This window comes from Brassica napus, chromosome C1 (genome assembly GCF_020379485.1).
Source record: "Brassica napus cultivar Da-Ae chromosome C1, Da-Ae, whole genome shotgun sequence".
Lineage (NCBI taxonomy): Eukaryota > Viridiplantae > Streptophyta > Magnoliopsida > Brassicales > Brassicaceae > Brassica > Brassica napus.
Genome location: NC_063444.1, coordinates 20,276,579 through 20,290,873, shown reverse-complemented (window position 1 = coordinate 20,290,873; position 14,295 = coordinate 20,276,579). Strand labels below are relative to the sequence as shown.

Here is a 14,295-nt window from a genome sequence, read left to right as displayed (position 1 = left end):
AGTCAACAAAAAATCGGGGTTTTATTGGTCAGGTTCGAGTAAAGGTTTCTTTTGGCAATTCCCGCAAAGTTCAGTGTTTTTTTGGCCGATTTCTCAATGATATTTCGTCTTAATGTGTTTGATTTTTGTTTTAGAGGGGCAAATCAGAAAATATAATGCAAGTTAAGGGAGTAGATGAGAAACGCTCCCTCACTAAGCGGAAATAGAAAAATACAAAGCAACGGCTAGTCATCTCAACGGTCAAAAATTTAAACTTTTTTTTTTTAATAAAATCTCAACATCTTCTCCTCCTACTCCTCAGAGATTCATTTGTCTTATTCTCCATTGACTCTCCCCAAAGATGATGAAAGATGTATTCAGGCCGACCAAATCCGCCCCATGTTCTCCTGCAAAGCCTCTCGGTATCTCCCGAACTCGGTCTGAATCGTTTCATGCGATCCACAAAGTTCCTATCGGAGACAGTCCTTATGTCAGAGCCAAAAATGTTCAGGTAGACAGCACTTGTGTTCCGTGTTAGATTTTGTGGTTTATCTGATTGATTTTTGGATTCAGTTAGTAGAGAAGGATCCGGAGAGAGCAATTCATATGTTCTGGTCGGCCATTAATGCGGGAGACAGAGTGGACAGTGCTCTGAAAGACATGGCCATAGTGATGAAGCAGCAAGACCGTGCGGAAGAAGCCATTGAAGCCATTAAATCTCTCAGAGTCAGGTGTTCAGATCAAGCCCAGGAGTCTCTTGACAACATCCTCCTAGATCTCTACAAGGTCCTTCCTTTTACACAAAAACCCCAATCTCCCCTGTTTCCTTTTGCAACTGTTTGATTTTGTGTATGTTGTTGTTTGCAGAGATGTGGGAGATTAGATGACCAGATCGCACTTTTGAAACACAAGCTCTTGTTGATACAGAAAGGACTCGCCTTTAACGGCAAACGAACCAAAACCGCTAGGTCTCAGGGGAAGAAGTTTCAAGTCTCTGTGGAGCAAGAAGCCACTCGGCTACTGGGTAACTTGGGATGGGCTTTGATGCAGAGAGATAACTTCGTTGAAGCTGAAGAAGCGTACAGGAGAGCCTTGTCTATCGCACCGGACAACAACAAGATGTGTAATCTCGGTATCTGTCTTATGAAGCAAGGCAGGATCGATGAAGCTAAAGAGACGTTAAGACGTGTGAAGCCAGCGGTGGTGGATGGTCCTAGAGGAGTGGGTTCTCACCTAAAGGCTTACGAGAGAGCGCAACAGATGCTCAGTGATCTTGGTTCTGAAACGATGAGGAGAGGAGGGGGTGATAGAGTTGAGCAGAGGAGGCTTTTCGATGCGATGTTTGGGTCTTCCTCTGTATGGCAGCCTCAGCCCTGTAGAGAAGAGAGCGTGAAGCCCAAGGCAAAGCCGGATGGATACGGTGACGAGAACGTGAAGACGAATGTGAATGTTGTAAACAACCCATTAAGGGTGGATGCAAAACCATTCATCTCTTCCAATAACGAGAAGCTCAAGAGAACGAGATCTTCTAGCCAAACAACAATGGGAATGTTGAGTTGTGGTGGTGGTGGTGATGAGGGAGAGACAAACGCTAAGAGAAGATTGTCAATGGAGAAGAAAGCAATGGAGTGTGGGTTACCAGACAACAAGGAGTTTGAAGAAGCCATGATCATGGCTGTTTTGGGGACAGGGACGAAAGTGGTGGACAAGAAGAGGTTAAAGGTTTTTCAGGATATCACTTTGTCCTTTCTAAGCCCAAGAGCCTGATGAGAGCTATCTCAATCAGAATCTCTAACCAATCTATTTTATCTCATTCTAATTTATTAGTTTTCTAAGTAAAGTTGGGGGTGGGTACTTGGTGATGCCAAAAAAATGGAGATGAGCTCTTAATCTCCTTGGTGAAATGTTTTTGTCAGCTTATAAAGTTGCTACATTTTTTGTTTATTCTTCTTCACGATTAATGCCATTGACCATAATGAAGGTTGAAAGTTATGATCTTTGCTAATCTACAAGAAGAAGGATCCACGAGTCATATCAGTGAGACAGGAAACCTAGCAATGTAAACCTCAAGAGTCAAGATATTTAAGATAGACGTTGAGATTTTGTAACGCATATCCTAACAAAAGCCATTATTAGATTGAGAAAACCCCTCAAGTCATTGTTTCCCCATTTTCTATTTGACTAGAGTTTTTGTACGCGCGGAAAATGAGTTTAAATATATTGTGTCTATGATTAGACTATGGGATTATTTATATAAAAGGTAAGAAAATTAAAATGATGAGATATTTAAATTCCAACGCATATGTGATGATGTTCGAGCTGTTTATTGTTTGATTTGTCAAACTTTTGTGGCTGTCCAGGATACGGTAGATCATTTGTAAAATAAAAATTTGGTATAAATAATGTTTAGAACCAGAGGAAAATTATTATCATTATTAAGGGTAGGTACTACGGTCTTAAAACAGAAAAGAAAATCATAGATAAGATGGTGGATTTTTTGACGAAGAAGGAGTGTAGATGTAATGGGATCCTTTTGAGTTGGAGAGCCTGAAATTATTTTAAAATAAATAAGTGAACATAACTTAGTAATAGAAATCAATTTACTTAATTCATAGTATAGGTAGACAAACTTGGAAATAGTGAGATATCTATCATAATCAGGGAATAAGTTTTAGCTTTGATTTTTGTTGTTGGTAGCTAGAACACTGCATAGCAGATAAATGTGAATTATTAGATAAATAACCACTAAGAACGTCTTGAATGAGATTCTGAATTTTAAATTTTACTTACTCTCATAGGAACGAAGGCGGTTGAAGATTTTATTTGTGGTCTAAGTGATCACTTTTTGTATAATTTGGTGGTTTTTGTTTTAGATTTGCATTTGAAAGAAATGTTTATGATAATAATTTTTGTCTTATAGAAAATTTTAGATGAGAAGAGATTATGTGTAATAAGATATCTTTTGATTGTTTTCAATAGTTGTTTTCGTTGTCCAAAAAACCAATAGTTGTTTTTATATTAAAGGAATATGGCATTGATATGCTGTGAGGGCTTCTAATGATCTTCATCTTCTTTTCTTTTACAAAATATTGATCTCACACTGTGTGCGTTATTTGTGGTTTGTAATATTTTGAGTTGTGGATTCGTATTTTTAAATTTTACATGAATTTACAATTTATTTAATATTTTTAATTAAAAATATGTTCAAAAATATAAAAATAAAAATATTTAAAAAAAATAATATTTTTTCGATATATTTGACATTGGTTAGCAACAATAGTGTATTACTTTATTTTGTAATTAATTAGTCCAAAGTGGAATAACATAAGTGGTTGTGACTAATCTACAACAAAAGTAGAATAAAAAGTCATTAGTCGAAAAAGTTAATTTATTTGGAATTTAAACATTTAGTTAAGTTGATATTTTATTTAAAGAACATACTTATACTATTAAGTACCAGGTGGACATTGTATAGAAAGAACAAAATTTGAAATTTTATTTTAGAAACTAATATATTGTTTTCTCCAAAAAGTAAGGTAATTATGAGTTCATCTTTATCCGTAAGTCGTAAAGGAAAGTTTCCTGAAATTTCTATTTTGTAATTCTGATTCTTCACTTCATATTGGATTCAAACAACAAAGAAGAATTACAGTTTTCTTCAAAAACTATTGATAAGAAGATTGAAACGTACCGATTAACAGCTCGTTTTGTCGACAGTGAGAATTACAGTTTCTTTAGTCGTCGGAGATGATTTCAACAGCTCGTCGTCATCTCACTATTTTTTTTTGTAATTACAGTTTATTATTTGTTCTAACTTGACTACAATCAAATAATGGTATTATAAATTTTTACTCAATTAATGAAAACTGCTTAGTTAATTTTCAGTTTAAAAGGCTTACTCGTTGAAATTTATTATTCTGTTGATATACTTATTTAAAAACTGGCTCATTATTTTTATATATCTTTTACTTTGCTAATATTTTTATATTGGGATTGTGTTTATTTAGTTATCTAATTGTATTTGTGTATTTATTGAAAACCCATTTATAGATCTGTATTTAGCTTATTTTGGTTTGTTTCAAAAAAAAAACTATATATTTCAGACAAAAAAAATACTAAAGATATATACTAATCATATAAATAAAATTATTTGTGTGCTTCAAATGATTCACTTTACTAATTTATGTAATGCAATATAAATAAACACTTTTTTAACTATAAATATGATTTATTTATATAAATATACCCTAGGCTAGATTTGATAAGTGATTTGTCATATGCCATCTCAATAATCAATTTCACCAAAAAAAATGACATAGTTACTAAATTGATGACATGACTTAGAGCTAAATATGACATGTACAATTATATTTAATGCTGATTTATATTTTTATAAACTTTTTAAAATATGGTAATAACACATATATTATATTTAATATTGGTATTTATTTTTGGCAACTTTTTAGAATATAGTAATAACCATAAAAACCTTATCACTAAAATTTTCAAAAAGTTTCTATGATTTTTAAACAAATTTAAATTTAAAATTCTCTTATATGTCTACAAATTTTCAATACTGTTTAGTTTTAATTCTGATAATTATATAATTTTTATATCAAAGCTTTATTAATTTATACAATTATTTTAATATATTTAACCAAAATAAATAGATAGGAAAAATTATCTAAGATTGTAATTTTAAGTATATATGTATATATATATATATATATATTATTTAAAATAATTATGGATAAACAAAATTATCCATAATATGTATATATGTATATATGTATATATATATATATATTATTTAAAATAATTTTGGATAAACAAAATTATTTTTATCTTAATTTTATGTTTATTTCAAATTTAAAAATTCGGCCAAAAAATCACGAACTTTTCATGAATTGCCAAAGAAAACATGTACTCGAGCCTGACCAAAAAAATCATTTGCTTTTGTTGATTTTTTTAGTTTATTAATAAACTTAAGATTGACTTACCAATGTAGCACGCCGTGAACTCATAGTTAACTCGTTTTACATGATTTGAAAATACAATCATGTAAACCCCTGCATTCGAACTCGGGTTGGTTGGTTCAAATGACAAGGTCTTTTACCACTGATCTAGTGGAACTTTCAATGTACTTACTAACATGTTTACTTTTATTTAATACTGATTGAATATAAAAATATTCTCTAAAAACTTAAAAAGATTTTTAAAATTCCAAAAAATTGAAAAATAAGAAATTTTTATAAAACTAATTTTTAAATTAAAATTGAAAATAAATTTTATTTTTCTTTTTAAAAGATAAAAACTCTTCCAAAATTTTCTAAAAAATTAAAACGATCTTTAAATTCAAAAAAATTGAAAAAAATAAAGAATTTTTTTATAAAATCAATTTTGAAATTTAAATTGAAAATAAATTTTATTTTTATTTAAAAAAAATAAAATTTTATTTTTCTTAAAAAAAATAAAAATATCTTCCAAAATTTTCATAAAATTTATTTTTTCTTTAAAATCAAAAAATTTCCAAAATTTTCGTTTAAAAAAAAATCCAAATTTTTTAAAAATTATAATAAAATGCAAAAAATTAAAGTTACAATTATGAACTTTTTATGTGTGTATAATTAATTTCAACGTTTAGCAAATGTATTAAAAAAATTGAAAAAATTGAAAATTTTGGAACATTTTTTATTTTTTGAAAAGAAAAAATAAAATTTTATATTCTATTTTAATTTCAAAATTAATTTTATAAAAAAATTCTTTATTTTTTCAATTTTTTGGAATTTTAAAGATCTTTTTAAGTTTTTAGAAAATTTTGGAAGAGTTTTTATTTTTTAAAACGAAAAATAAAATTTTATTTTTAATTTTAATTTCTAAATTAATTTTATAAAAATCTTCTTTATTTTTTTAGTTTTTTAGGAATTTTAAAGATCTTATTAAGTTTTTATAGAATTTTTTATATTTAATATGTACCAAATAAAAGTAAACATGTTAGTAAGTATATTGAAAGTGCAAGTAGCCCAGTGGTAAAATATCTTGCCATTTGACCAACCAACTTGGGTTCAAATCCTGGTGTCTACATTTTTTAAATTTCAAATCATGTAAAACGACGTCACATATTTTGTTGATACACCTCTTACATTATGCGTCTTCTCCTCTCAAGTTGTACATCTTGTTTCTGCAGCTCAACCACCAGCTTCATCTCTTTTTATTGATTAACTTAAGAAAGAGAGTAAGAGAAGTATGTATAAGCAATCTATAACTCAGGAGAACATCACACGAATGAAACATGAAGTCTATGAGTCTGTGGCCTTTTCAGATTTTGTAGTTTCGCGTAGTTTGGCCACACCACACTGAGATCTTTTATATAATATTGAATCAGAAATTAGATTACTAATTAGATTACTAATATTATTATCCCCATTGATATTTATAATGTAATTTTTTTTCTTGATGAACATTCTTCTTTCTTTGCTTACTATATACAGAACTTGAGCAAAAAAAAATACATTATTTCTAGATTTTACATTGGTTTTTATCTGACTAATTTTACATGAGATATAAGAGAACAGAAGGAAAAGAACAGACATAGAAGTAAACCGTAAAACTAAAACCTATAAGAAGTCATTCACTACGTGTAAAACCTATAAGAAGTCATTCAGTACGTCTCATACTTTTGTCTACAAAGATAACAGCATCATTTCACACAACAGTGTTGAAAGATAAACCTTGAAGTACTCTTGAACAGCTCTCCATCCTAGCTTTTATAACATCCTGCAAACACAACATCAATAATATTACTCTGGTTAGTGTTTAGTACTTATTAGTTATTACAATCAAACTTAAAAACTTTGCTTTCTGTTTGTTTACCTTATTTACAGAATCTTGAATTCATCTAACGATGTTTGAGACAATAACAATAGAGCAAAGTCTCTGCTCTCTCAGCGGTAACATTGGTCTTGAACGTAACAATAAACCTTTGCAAGAGTTACCATGTAAGACACTAAGGATCCTACTGTTGATAGGGCTATTGCAGCGATGTCAATATGATTAGTACTCTCTCTATCTCTCTCCTACGCTTATTGTGAGAGCTGAAATAAAGACTGAGACCTAAACCAAGATGCAGATTCACCTGTATAAGAACAGTTGCTAGGAGACCTAAAATCCACAAGTTAATTGTAAGAGCGTTGCAGCTTTTTATTAATAGCCTTGATTACGTAAAGTTCAGCTTCTGGCTCCCCAAGCTCGACCTGAAAAGGGGAAAGAAGGAAATCAAGTCCAGGGATGATGGGAAGCAATAGCAGTCCAAGAAATTTTAAAAAGCAAGCAAGCATAGGGGTTCACCTCAACATCATCCAAATCCATTTAAACTTCTTTGTCTATGAACTCTTGGGGAGATACTCCAACTTTTTTTGACATTTGGTCTTTGAAGAAACGTATCTTTCGTGCAATCTCTCCATTTTATCTTCATAAAAAAAAAATCAAAGTTCAAAGACAAACTTCAGATAGAAACCGATTACAATGGACAATCATGTTGCTGGTAGAGTAGTATAAAAGAGCAAGGGAGAGCCTCCCAGAATCTGATGAGACGCACCTCGACAGTGGAGACGAAATTCAACGGTGGAGTCAAATCGATAGAGGAGAGACGGACAACTTAAGGTTCAGATTGCTCTGAGTCACATCAAAACCGCTTATGGAATAAATTGAACCCGCCTTGATAAGATGCTTGTACACCGTGGCTTTTATGAAGATTGACTGCAATACATAAACAAAAGGAGTGAAAATTCAAAAAAAAAAAAAAAAAAAGTGAATACGAAAACATCTCACATAAACGAAACAGAATATACATGCTGAATGCTGAGAGCAAGTCGTCGGTTAGAATTAATGGTGGCCTGCATATGTTCGCATGAAACAAAGGTTGAAAACTATCAGAAAGAAGAAATATAGAGAAGCTTGCCGGAACTATTTAACGTCACAATTATCAAGAGTCTTTACATTTACATCCACCATGAGCATATCAACCCAATGAGTTCTCCACCGCCTGACATTCCTGGTCTCCCAGAGAAAGATTGAGAATATGGATTAGAGAGGAGCAAGGATACCTTTATATACTCGCTGATACACCGCAAACTTGCATTGAAGGCTAAATCGTGGTTGATGGATTTAATAAAAGGATTAACGGGATGAATCAGTAATGGGAGCGTTTCTGTTGATGAAAACGAAGATCAAGCGTCAAAATCGAAACCCTATCTCAATCAGTAATTGAAGCAGTCGACTTTCCGTCTGGTTTGGCAATCGCGGAGGATGAGACGGTCTTCTTGTTCCATCAAGATAAATATCTAAGAGAATCTTATCAATTTTAACTGAGACATATGATATGAGAAGAGCTTTATAAATAGACGAATGGAGAGGAAGGTGAAAGGAATTCATTGAATGAGAATGAGATCAAGCAAAAGTTTTGATTAGAACAGCTAGTGGTGAAGTAATTGGTTGAAACGGTTCCGGAGAGAAAAGAAATCGAAGTTGTAGAAGCCGAAAGGTAAGAGAAGAACAGAGGTAGGTAGGGTTACGACTTACGACTAACAATTGCTATCAAGACAGAAATGAATTTGGGCTTTAAACTGGAGACCAAACAGACCGAACCCAGATGAAGCCCAATCAAACCAAATCGATGATGACATGGACGAATGCTGTAATATTATTGGTCGATTTTCCACTCCAACGTGGACACACTCAGAAGCTTTGTTATCGGGCTTTTAGTAGTGTCAGATGTTTCAATAAGAACCTCTCTCAAGTGTTGCTTATTCAACATGTCACATGTGTGTCCCCCATTTACAACAAAGAATAGCAGCATTTCGTTAGGAGTGCCTATGATTATGCTGCAACCTAACCATGGTTAGTGTTGTTAGTTAGGGCCGTAGAGTGTATATCGCTCTAATTAAAACAACTGTCATGATTTGTAAGCAGTAAAGAAAGGATTCGTTATTAAAGATTGAAATGATATTTTGATTTGGCCAGCAGAAAAAGACACAAACTACATAATATAATTACACAAACACCATTTTGTAATAATATAAGTTTGGTGTGGAAATCCACGATAGTCGGAAATAGACAGAGAACGTTTCAACGCCATTTTTCCCGGGCAAAAGCTAACTAACTAACTAACAAACTCTTTGTTCTCGTTTCTGTCACCTTTTTTTGTTGTGTCCCCTCTTTCTTTGGGCTCATAGGGTTTCTAGTATTCGGGACAAAGTTCTTTCCTTTTTCAAGAATGCCCAGATGGTCGATTGAGGTTGATCATCCAGACGAAGAAGAAGAAAATTAACAAAATCTTTGAGCTTTTTTTTTTTCCCCTGAAAGTATTAACAAATAATCTTCCGAGTAGAGAAAATGAGCGCTTCGAGATTTGTAAAGTGTGTGACGGTTGGTGATGGAGCTGTCGGAAAAACATGTTTGTTGATTTCTTACACTAGCAACACTTTCCCTACGGTTCTGTCCAACTTTTTACCTCTGTTCATTCTTTAAATAGATTTTCATCTGCACAACAACATCTCATCATGTTCTTGTTTTTCTAAACATTACAGGATTATGTGCCCACCGTTTTCGATAATTTCAGTGCAAATGTGGTGGTTAATGGAGCCACCGTCAATCTTGGATTGTGGGATACTGCAGGTTCTTTTCATATATTGTTTTTCTTAGATTTTGATTTTGAATCTGAGATTTTACTATTATGATTAAAACAGGGCAAGAGGATTACAACAGATTAAGACCGCTAAGCTACCGTGGAGCAGATGTCTTCATATTGGCCTTCTCTCTTATCAGTAAAGCCAGTTATGAAAACGTCTCCAAAAAGGTAACTTCATTCCATCTAAGATCTTGTTTTGGTCTTATTGTTGTTATCTCTCTCTCTCTCTCTCTCTATCTCTCTCTCTCCCTCTCTCCCTCTCTCTCTCACAAAGTTCACCACTGTGTGTTTGCAGTGGATCCCGGAGTTGAAACATTACGCACCTGGTGTCCCCATTATCCTTGTTGGATCAAAGCTTGGTGAGCTTTTTCATTATTTTTCTCATCTCGCACGTTTTAGTGGCTAGTTTGTGACACAATGTGTGGGTGTGTGTTGCTGCTCATATATCTCACAGATCTTCGAGATGATAAGCAGTTCTTCATCGACCATCCTGGTGCTGTCCCAATCTCTACTGCTCAGGGAGAGGAGCTGAAGAAGCTAATAGAATCACCTTTTTACATCGAATGCAGTTCCAAATCCCAAGAGGTATTTTTTTTTGGTTAGTGCACTCCATGACAGGTTTCTTCTAGTCTTGATCACTATAAAGTTAATTTTATAAATGTTTTTGAGTGCAGAATGTAAAGGCAGTGTTTGACGCGGCCATACGAGTGGTGTTGCAACCTCCTAAGCAGAAGAAGAAAAAGAGCAAAGCGCAGAAGGCATGCTCCATCCTATGAAGATGTTTGGAAAACTCTGCTTTTTATTTTGTGGTTTTGGTATATTAATCTTCTAAGTTAACACTACATCAATGTGTTAATGGACAAACACCCAAGTTTGTTTTGGTCTTTTTCATGTTCTTAATACTAATGGAGTTTCGAACCTAACATTGCTTCTTCAATTCACTCATATGCACAATTAGCACAAGAACCATGTTATGAATCAGTTTCAATCCCCAACACAACTATTGAGTATTGATCAATACGGTGCACATCTCTCCAATCCATATTACGGTGAGGAAACAAGACTGGAAACAAAGAGGCTATTTGTCAAGTCCCACATCGCTAAGCTAAAGAAAGTTAGTCATTTTGGCTAAGATCAAGTGTAGTATCTGTTCTTATCAGTTTAATATCTGATATGTGGGTCATCGGCCTGCTTGATATTAACTCAATATTTTGAGGGAGGAAACCTGACAATATAGCTTGCTATATGGGTTTCCATGAGTTACCCATGCTTCGCACTACTGCACGGGCTGGCTCAACCTACCAAAGCAATAGTTCAAACTTCTAACTATTACTCTTTAACGATGTTCAACTACATGCTCTCGCACGCAGCCACCTCTTTAGTTCGATTCTTATAAAAAGAAAATTAAAATACAACGAAAAACACAACGAGTGATGACGTTTGTGAATCAGAGGTAGGAGAAGCAGGAGTTGAGATGCAAGAAATAAGAAGAAAGACAATGTCCATCACATATTAGGTTAGGGAGCTGATTCTGTTTTCTTGCTCTCTTGATATCTACTTTTTTTTAGTACTGTAGATCCTCTGGTTATCTTCTACACATGCGTGTATTCCTGAGATCACAACGCCATATATATACTTGTTCCAATCACCTAGCCTCCTTATAGATTCGTCCTGAAATATAAACACAGAACATGCACTTTATTTCTAAGATTCACCTGCTTCAGGGAGGTTCTACAAGTCAAAACGATTGGAGTCATAGGATGCTAGTTTTCTAATTAACCCATCAATCATCTTATTTAGACATGTATACCTAAACTTCCCAGACATCTGACTTTCTTACCGTGTTCTGTAAGTTCTGTTAGCTCCAGCACACACAAACAATTGACTGTATTTAGAACTTTCACTTCACGTACTTCGAAACTCAGAGTCATTCACTCATACATATTATGAAATATAGAGAGAGAGTAGAACTGAACTACGAAAGAAACTAATTTACAAGTTAACCTAGAATTATAATGCATTCGAAGGCAAATGATAACGACGTTCCCGTTGCTATGATCGAGCTGCCGCTCGTAAAACAACAATTCGAGACCCAAACGTAGAAGATCGTATTAATCCTCAAACGAGATGAATCCACATACAAAATGTTTTAGTTCGTACAAATTTATCAATGAATCAACAGAAAGCTGTAAAGATTCTATTTAAACTCGTCGTCTCTCTTCCTTCACTCAGTGAGTCAACGTACAGAGCCAACTCGTTTGTTACGTTTGCCAGTTGTCATCTTCTTATTCGTTCCTCCTTATTTGTAACAATCCAACGAACACTACCCATTTTCCCTCCACGGGTCTCTTCTCCTTTCCTATATCAAATCTCCCCTCCTTTGAAAACCTTGACCACAAGGTTTATGTCTGAAACTCAGGGTACTTCTTCTGCAAGTCAAACAGATATTCCCAAGTAGCTTCATCATCTGACTGATCCTTCCACTTGATCAACACCATCGTAGCTGCCTTGTCTTGACGTTTCACCATTTTACGACCCAAAATTCTCTCAGGGTGCTTCAACACCTCTTCATCATAGACAGAAGGCAAGTGAGTACTAACACGCACAGGCCCGACCAACTTCTTCAATTGTGAAACGTGAAATACAGGATGAATCTGCGAAGTTGCAGGCAGCTCCAAACGATATGCCACTTTACCATGCTTGTCCAACACCTTATAAGGACCATAATACTTGGGAGCAAGCTTCTGATTGTCTCTTCTCACTACCGATTGTTGACGGTATGGTTGCAATTTAACAAACACAAAGTCACCCACATCAAACTCTCTCTCACTGCGGTGTTGATCCGCATGTTGTCTCATTCTGTGTTGAGCCCTCAGCAAGTAAAATTTCAACAACAGTAACATCTTCTCTCTATCCTCCAAACACTTCCCCACAACCTCCACTTTAGATTCACCTGGTAAGTAAGGGAGATGGACCGGAGCTGGTTGACCATACACAATCTCATAAGGCGTGGATTGTGTAGCTGTATGAAAATTTGTATTGTACCAATATTCAGCTAATGGCAGCCACTTACTCCACAAATATGGCTTATCTCCTGTCATACATCTCAAATAAGTCTCCACACATCTGTTCACCATCTCTGTTTGACCGTCACTCTGAGGGTGATAAGCTGTTGACATGTTGAGTGAACACCCCAGTAACTTGAAGAGCTCTTGCCAAAACTCACTGAGAAACACAACATCACGATCACTCACAATCGATCTCGGAAACCCGTGGAGCTTATAAACATTATCAAGAAAAGCTTGAGCTACCGAGGCGGCTGTATAAGGATGAGCCAACGGAATGAAGTGTGCCGCCTTACTCAAACGGTCAACAACTACAAAAATCACCGTTTTCCCATATGACTTAGGCAAGCCGTCTATAAAGTCCATTGAAATGTCGATCCACACAGCTTCAGGAATCGGTAACGGTTGTAAAAGACCCGGAGATGCCGCCGTATCATATTTATATCTTTGACAAACAGAACAGCTGCGCAGATAAGACTGAATGTCCTTAATCATTCCCTTCCAATAGAATAACCCATTCACTCTCTGCATTGTAACATCTCGTCCAGAGTGACCTCCTTGACCTGAACAGTGCAGCCATTCCAACACCTTATCCTTCAGACTCACCATTGCAGGTACAACAATCTTACTCTTACGCCTCAAAACCCCTTGAACCCACTAATAATGTCTCACACTATCAGGCTTAACCACCAACTCTTCAATCATTTTCTTGCAACGATCATCAACTTGATACACGTCCTTAATTTGTTGCATAAGATCACACTCCAAAATAGTCATCGCCATATGTAAAACCTCAGAACCTTCAACTCGAGATAAAGCATCAGCAGCCACATTGTCCTTGCCTTGTCTATATTGAATCTCATAATCAAACTCCAACAATTTAGGGAGCCACTGCTGCTGTATCGGCGTGTTCAAACGTTGCTCCAGTAAGTATTTCAAACTTCTCTGATCGGTTTTAAAGATGAAATGATTACCTAGAAGGTAATGTCTCCACTTTTGCACAGCAAACACTACCGCAAGCAACTCCTTCTCGTATATTGAAAGAAGTAATTGTTTCCCTTTCAAGTGCCGACTAATGTATGCCAAAGGATGTCCGTCTTGCATTAACACAGCTCCAATGCCCTGTCCTGACGCATCAGTCTCAACAACAAATGTTTTATCAAATCGAGGTAAGGCTAACACTGGAGTGGTACTCAAAGCTCCTTTCAAAGCTTCAAATGCCTTACGTGCTTCCTCATTCCACCCAAAAGCATCTTTTTTTATTAAAGATGTTAAAGGACGAGCAATAGTCCCAAAAGCCTCCACAAAACGTCTATAGTATCCCGCAATTCCTAAGAATCCTCGCAGAGCTTTCAAAGTCTTAGGTTGAGGCCACTCCACGATTGCTTTGATCTTTCCAGGATCGGTAGAAATGCCAGCAGCTTCAATAAAATGGCCTAAGTACTCCATCTTACTCGTAGCAAAAGCACATTTACTGCGCTTCGCATAAAGACTGTTTTCCTTCATCAGCTCAAACACAATGCGTAAGTGAATCAAATGCTCCTCCATCGATGCACTATAGAT

General features: G+C 34.9%; 2 protein-coding genes, 1 long non-coding RNA gene and 1 other non-coding gene across 5 annotated transcripts; 3 read left to right on the top strand and 1 right to left on the bottom strand.

Annotated features, from left to right (window-relative positions):
- The first annotated feature begins 173 nt into the window (after positions 1-173).
- On the top strand, positions 174-1,984 carry LOC106352295 (protein POLLENLESS 3-LIKE 2). Its single transcript, XM_013791953.3, has 3 exons — positions 174-490; positions 553-765; positions 847-1,984. Exons 1-3 carry the CDS (start codon positions 341-343, stop codon positions 1,744-1,746), a joined length of 1,263 nt encoding a protein of 420 aa, XP_013647407.2. The 5' UTR covers positions 174-340; the 3' UTR covers positions 1,747-1,984.
- A 4,489-nt stretch (positions 1,985-6,473) lies between these two features.
- On the bottom strand, positions 6,474-8,780 carry LOC125580789. Of its 2 annotated transcripts, none has more exons than XR_007318570.1 (6): positions 8,085-8,780; positions 7,830-7,874; positions 7,577-7,737; positions 7,327-7,447; positions 6,853-7,232; positions 6,474-6,756 (listed from the first exon to the last, which is right to left on the bottom strand). It is a non-coding gene; the product is annotated as an uncharacterized LOC125580789 (long non-coding RNA). The 2 variants fall into 2 exon arrangements; XR_007318569.1 differs by having other exon boundaries at positions 7,978-8,779.
- A 422-nt stretch (positions 8,781-9,202) lies between these two features.
- LOC106352296 (rac-like GTP-binding protein RHO1) lies at positions 9,203-10,672 on the top strand. Its single transcript, XM_013791955.3, has 6 exons — positions 9,203-9,471; positions 9,567-9,654; positions 9,726-9,835; positions 9,963-10,026; positions 10,122-10,252; positions 10,342-10,672. The coding sequence occupies exons 1-6, from the start codon at positions 9,373-9,375 to the stop codon at positions 10,441-10,443; spliced, it is 594 nt and encodes a 197-aa protein (XP_013647409.2). The 5' UTR covers positions 9,203-9,372; the 3' UTR covers positions 10,444-10,672.
- Positions 10,673-10,778: 106 nt separating this feature from the next.
- Positions 10,779-10,969, top strand: LOC125581073. Its single transcript, XR_007318784.1, has one exon. It is a non-coding gene; the product is annotated as a U2 spliceosomal RNA (small nuclear RNA).
- Positions 10,970-14,295: the final 3,326 nt, after the last annotated feature.

Excerpts from the sequence above, each read along its gene's own strand:
- LOC106352295 (XM_013791953.3), top strand. The coding sequence starts at position 341 with ATGATGAAAGATGTATTCAGGCCGACCAAATCCGCCCCATGTTCTCCT. Across the intron at positions 491-552 it reads TCAGAGCCAAAAATGTTCAG|TTAGTAGAGAAGGATCCGGA; the intron begins GTAGACAGCACT and ends TTTTGGATTCAG. Across the intron at positions 766-846 it reads TCCTCCTAGATCTCTACAAG|AGATGTGGGAGATTAGATGA; the intron begins GTCCTTCCTTTT and ends TGTTGTTTGCAG.
- LOC106352296 (XM_013791955.3), top strand. The coding sequence starts at position 9,373 with ATGAGCGCTTCGAGATTTGTAAAGTGTGTGACGGTTGGTGATGGAGCT. Across the intron at positions 9,655-9,725 it reads TGGATTGTGGGATACTGCAG|GGCAAGAGGATTACAACAGA; the intron begins GTTCTTTTCATA and ends TGATTAAAACAG. Across the intron at positions 9,836-9,962 it reads ATGAAAACGTCTCCAAAAAG|TGGATCCCGGAGTTGAAACA; the intron begins GTAACTTCATTC and ends GTGTGTTTGCAG.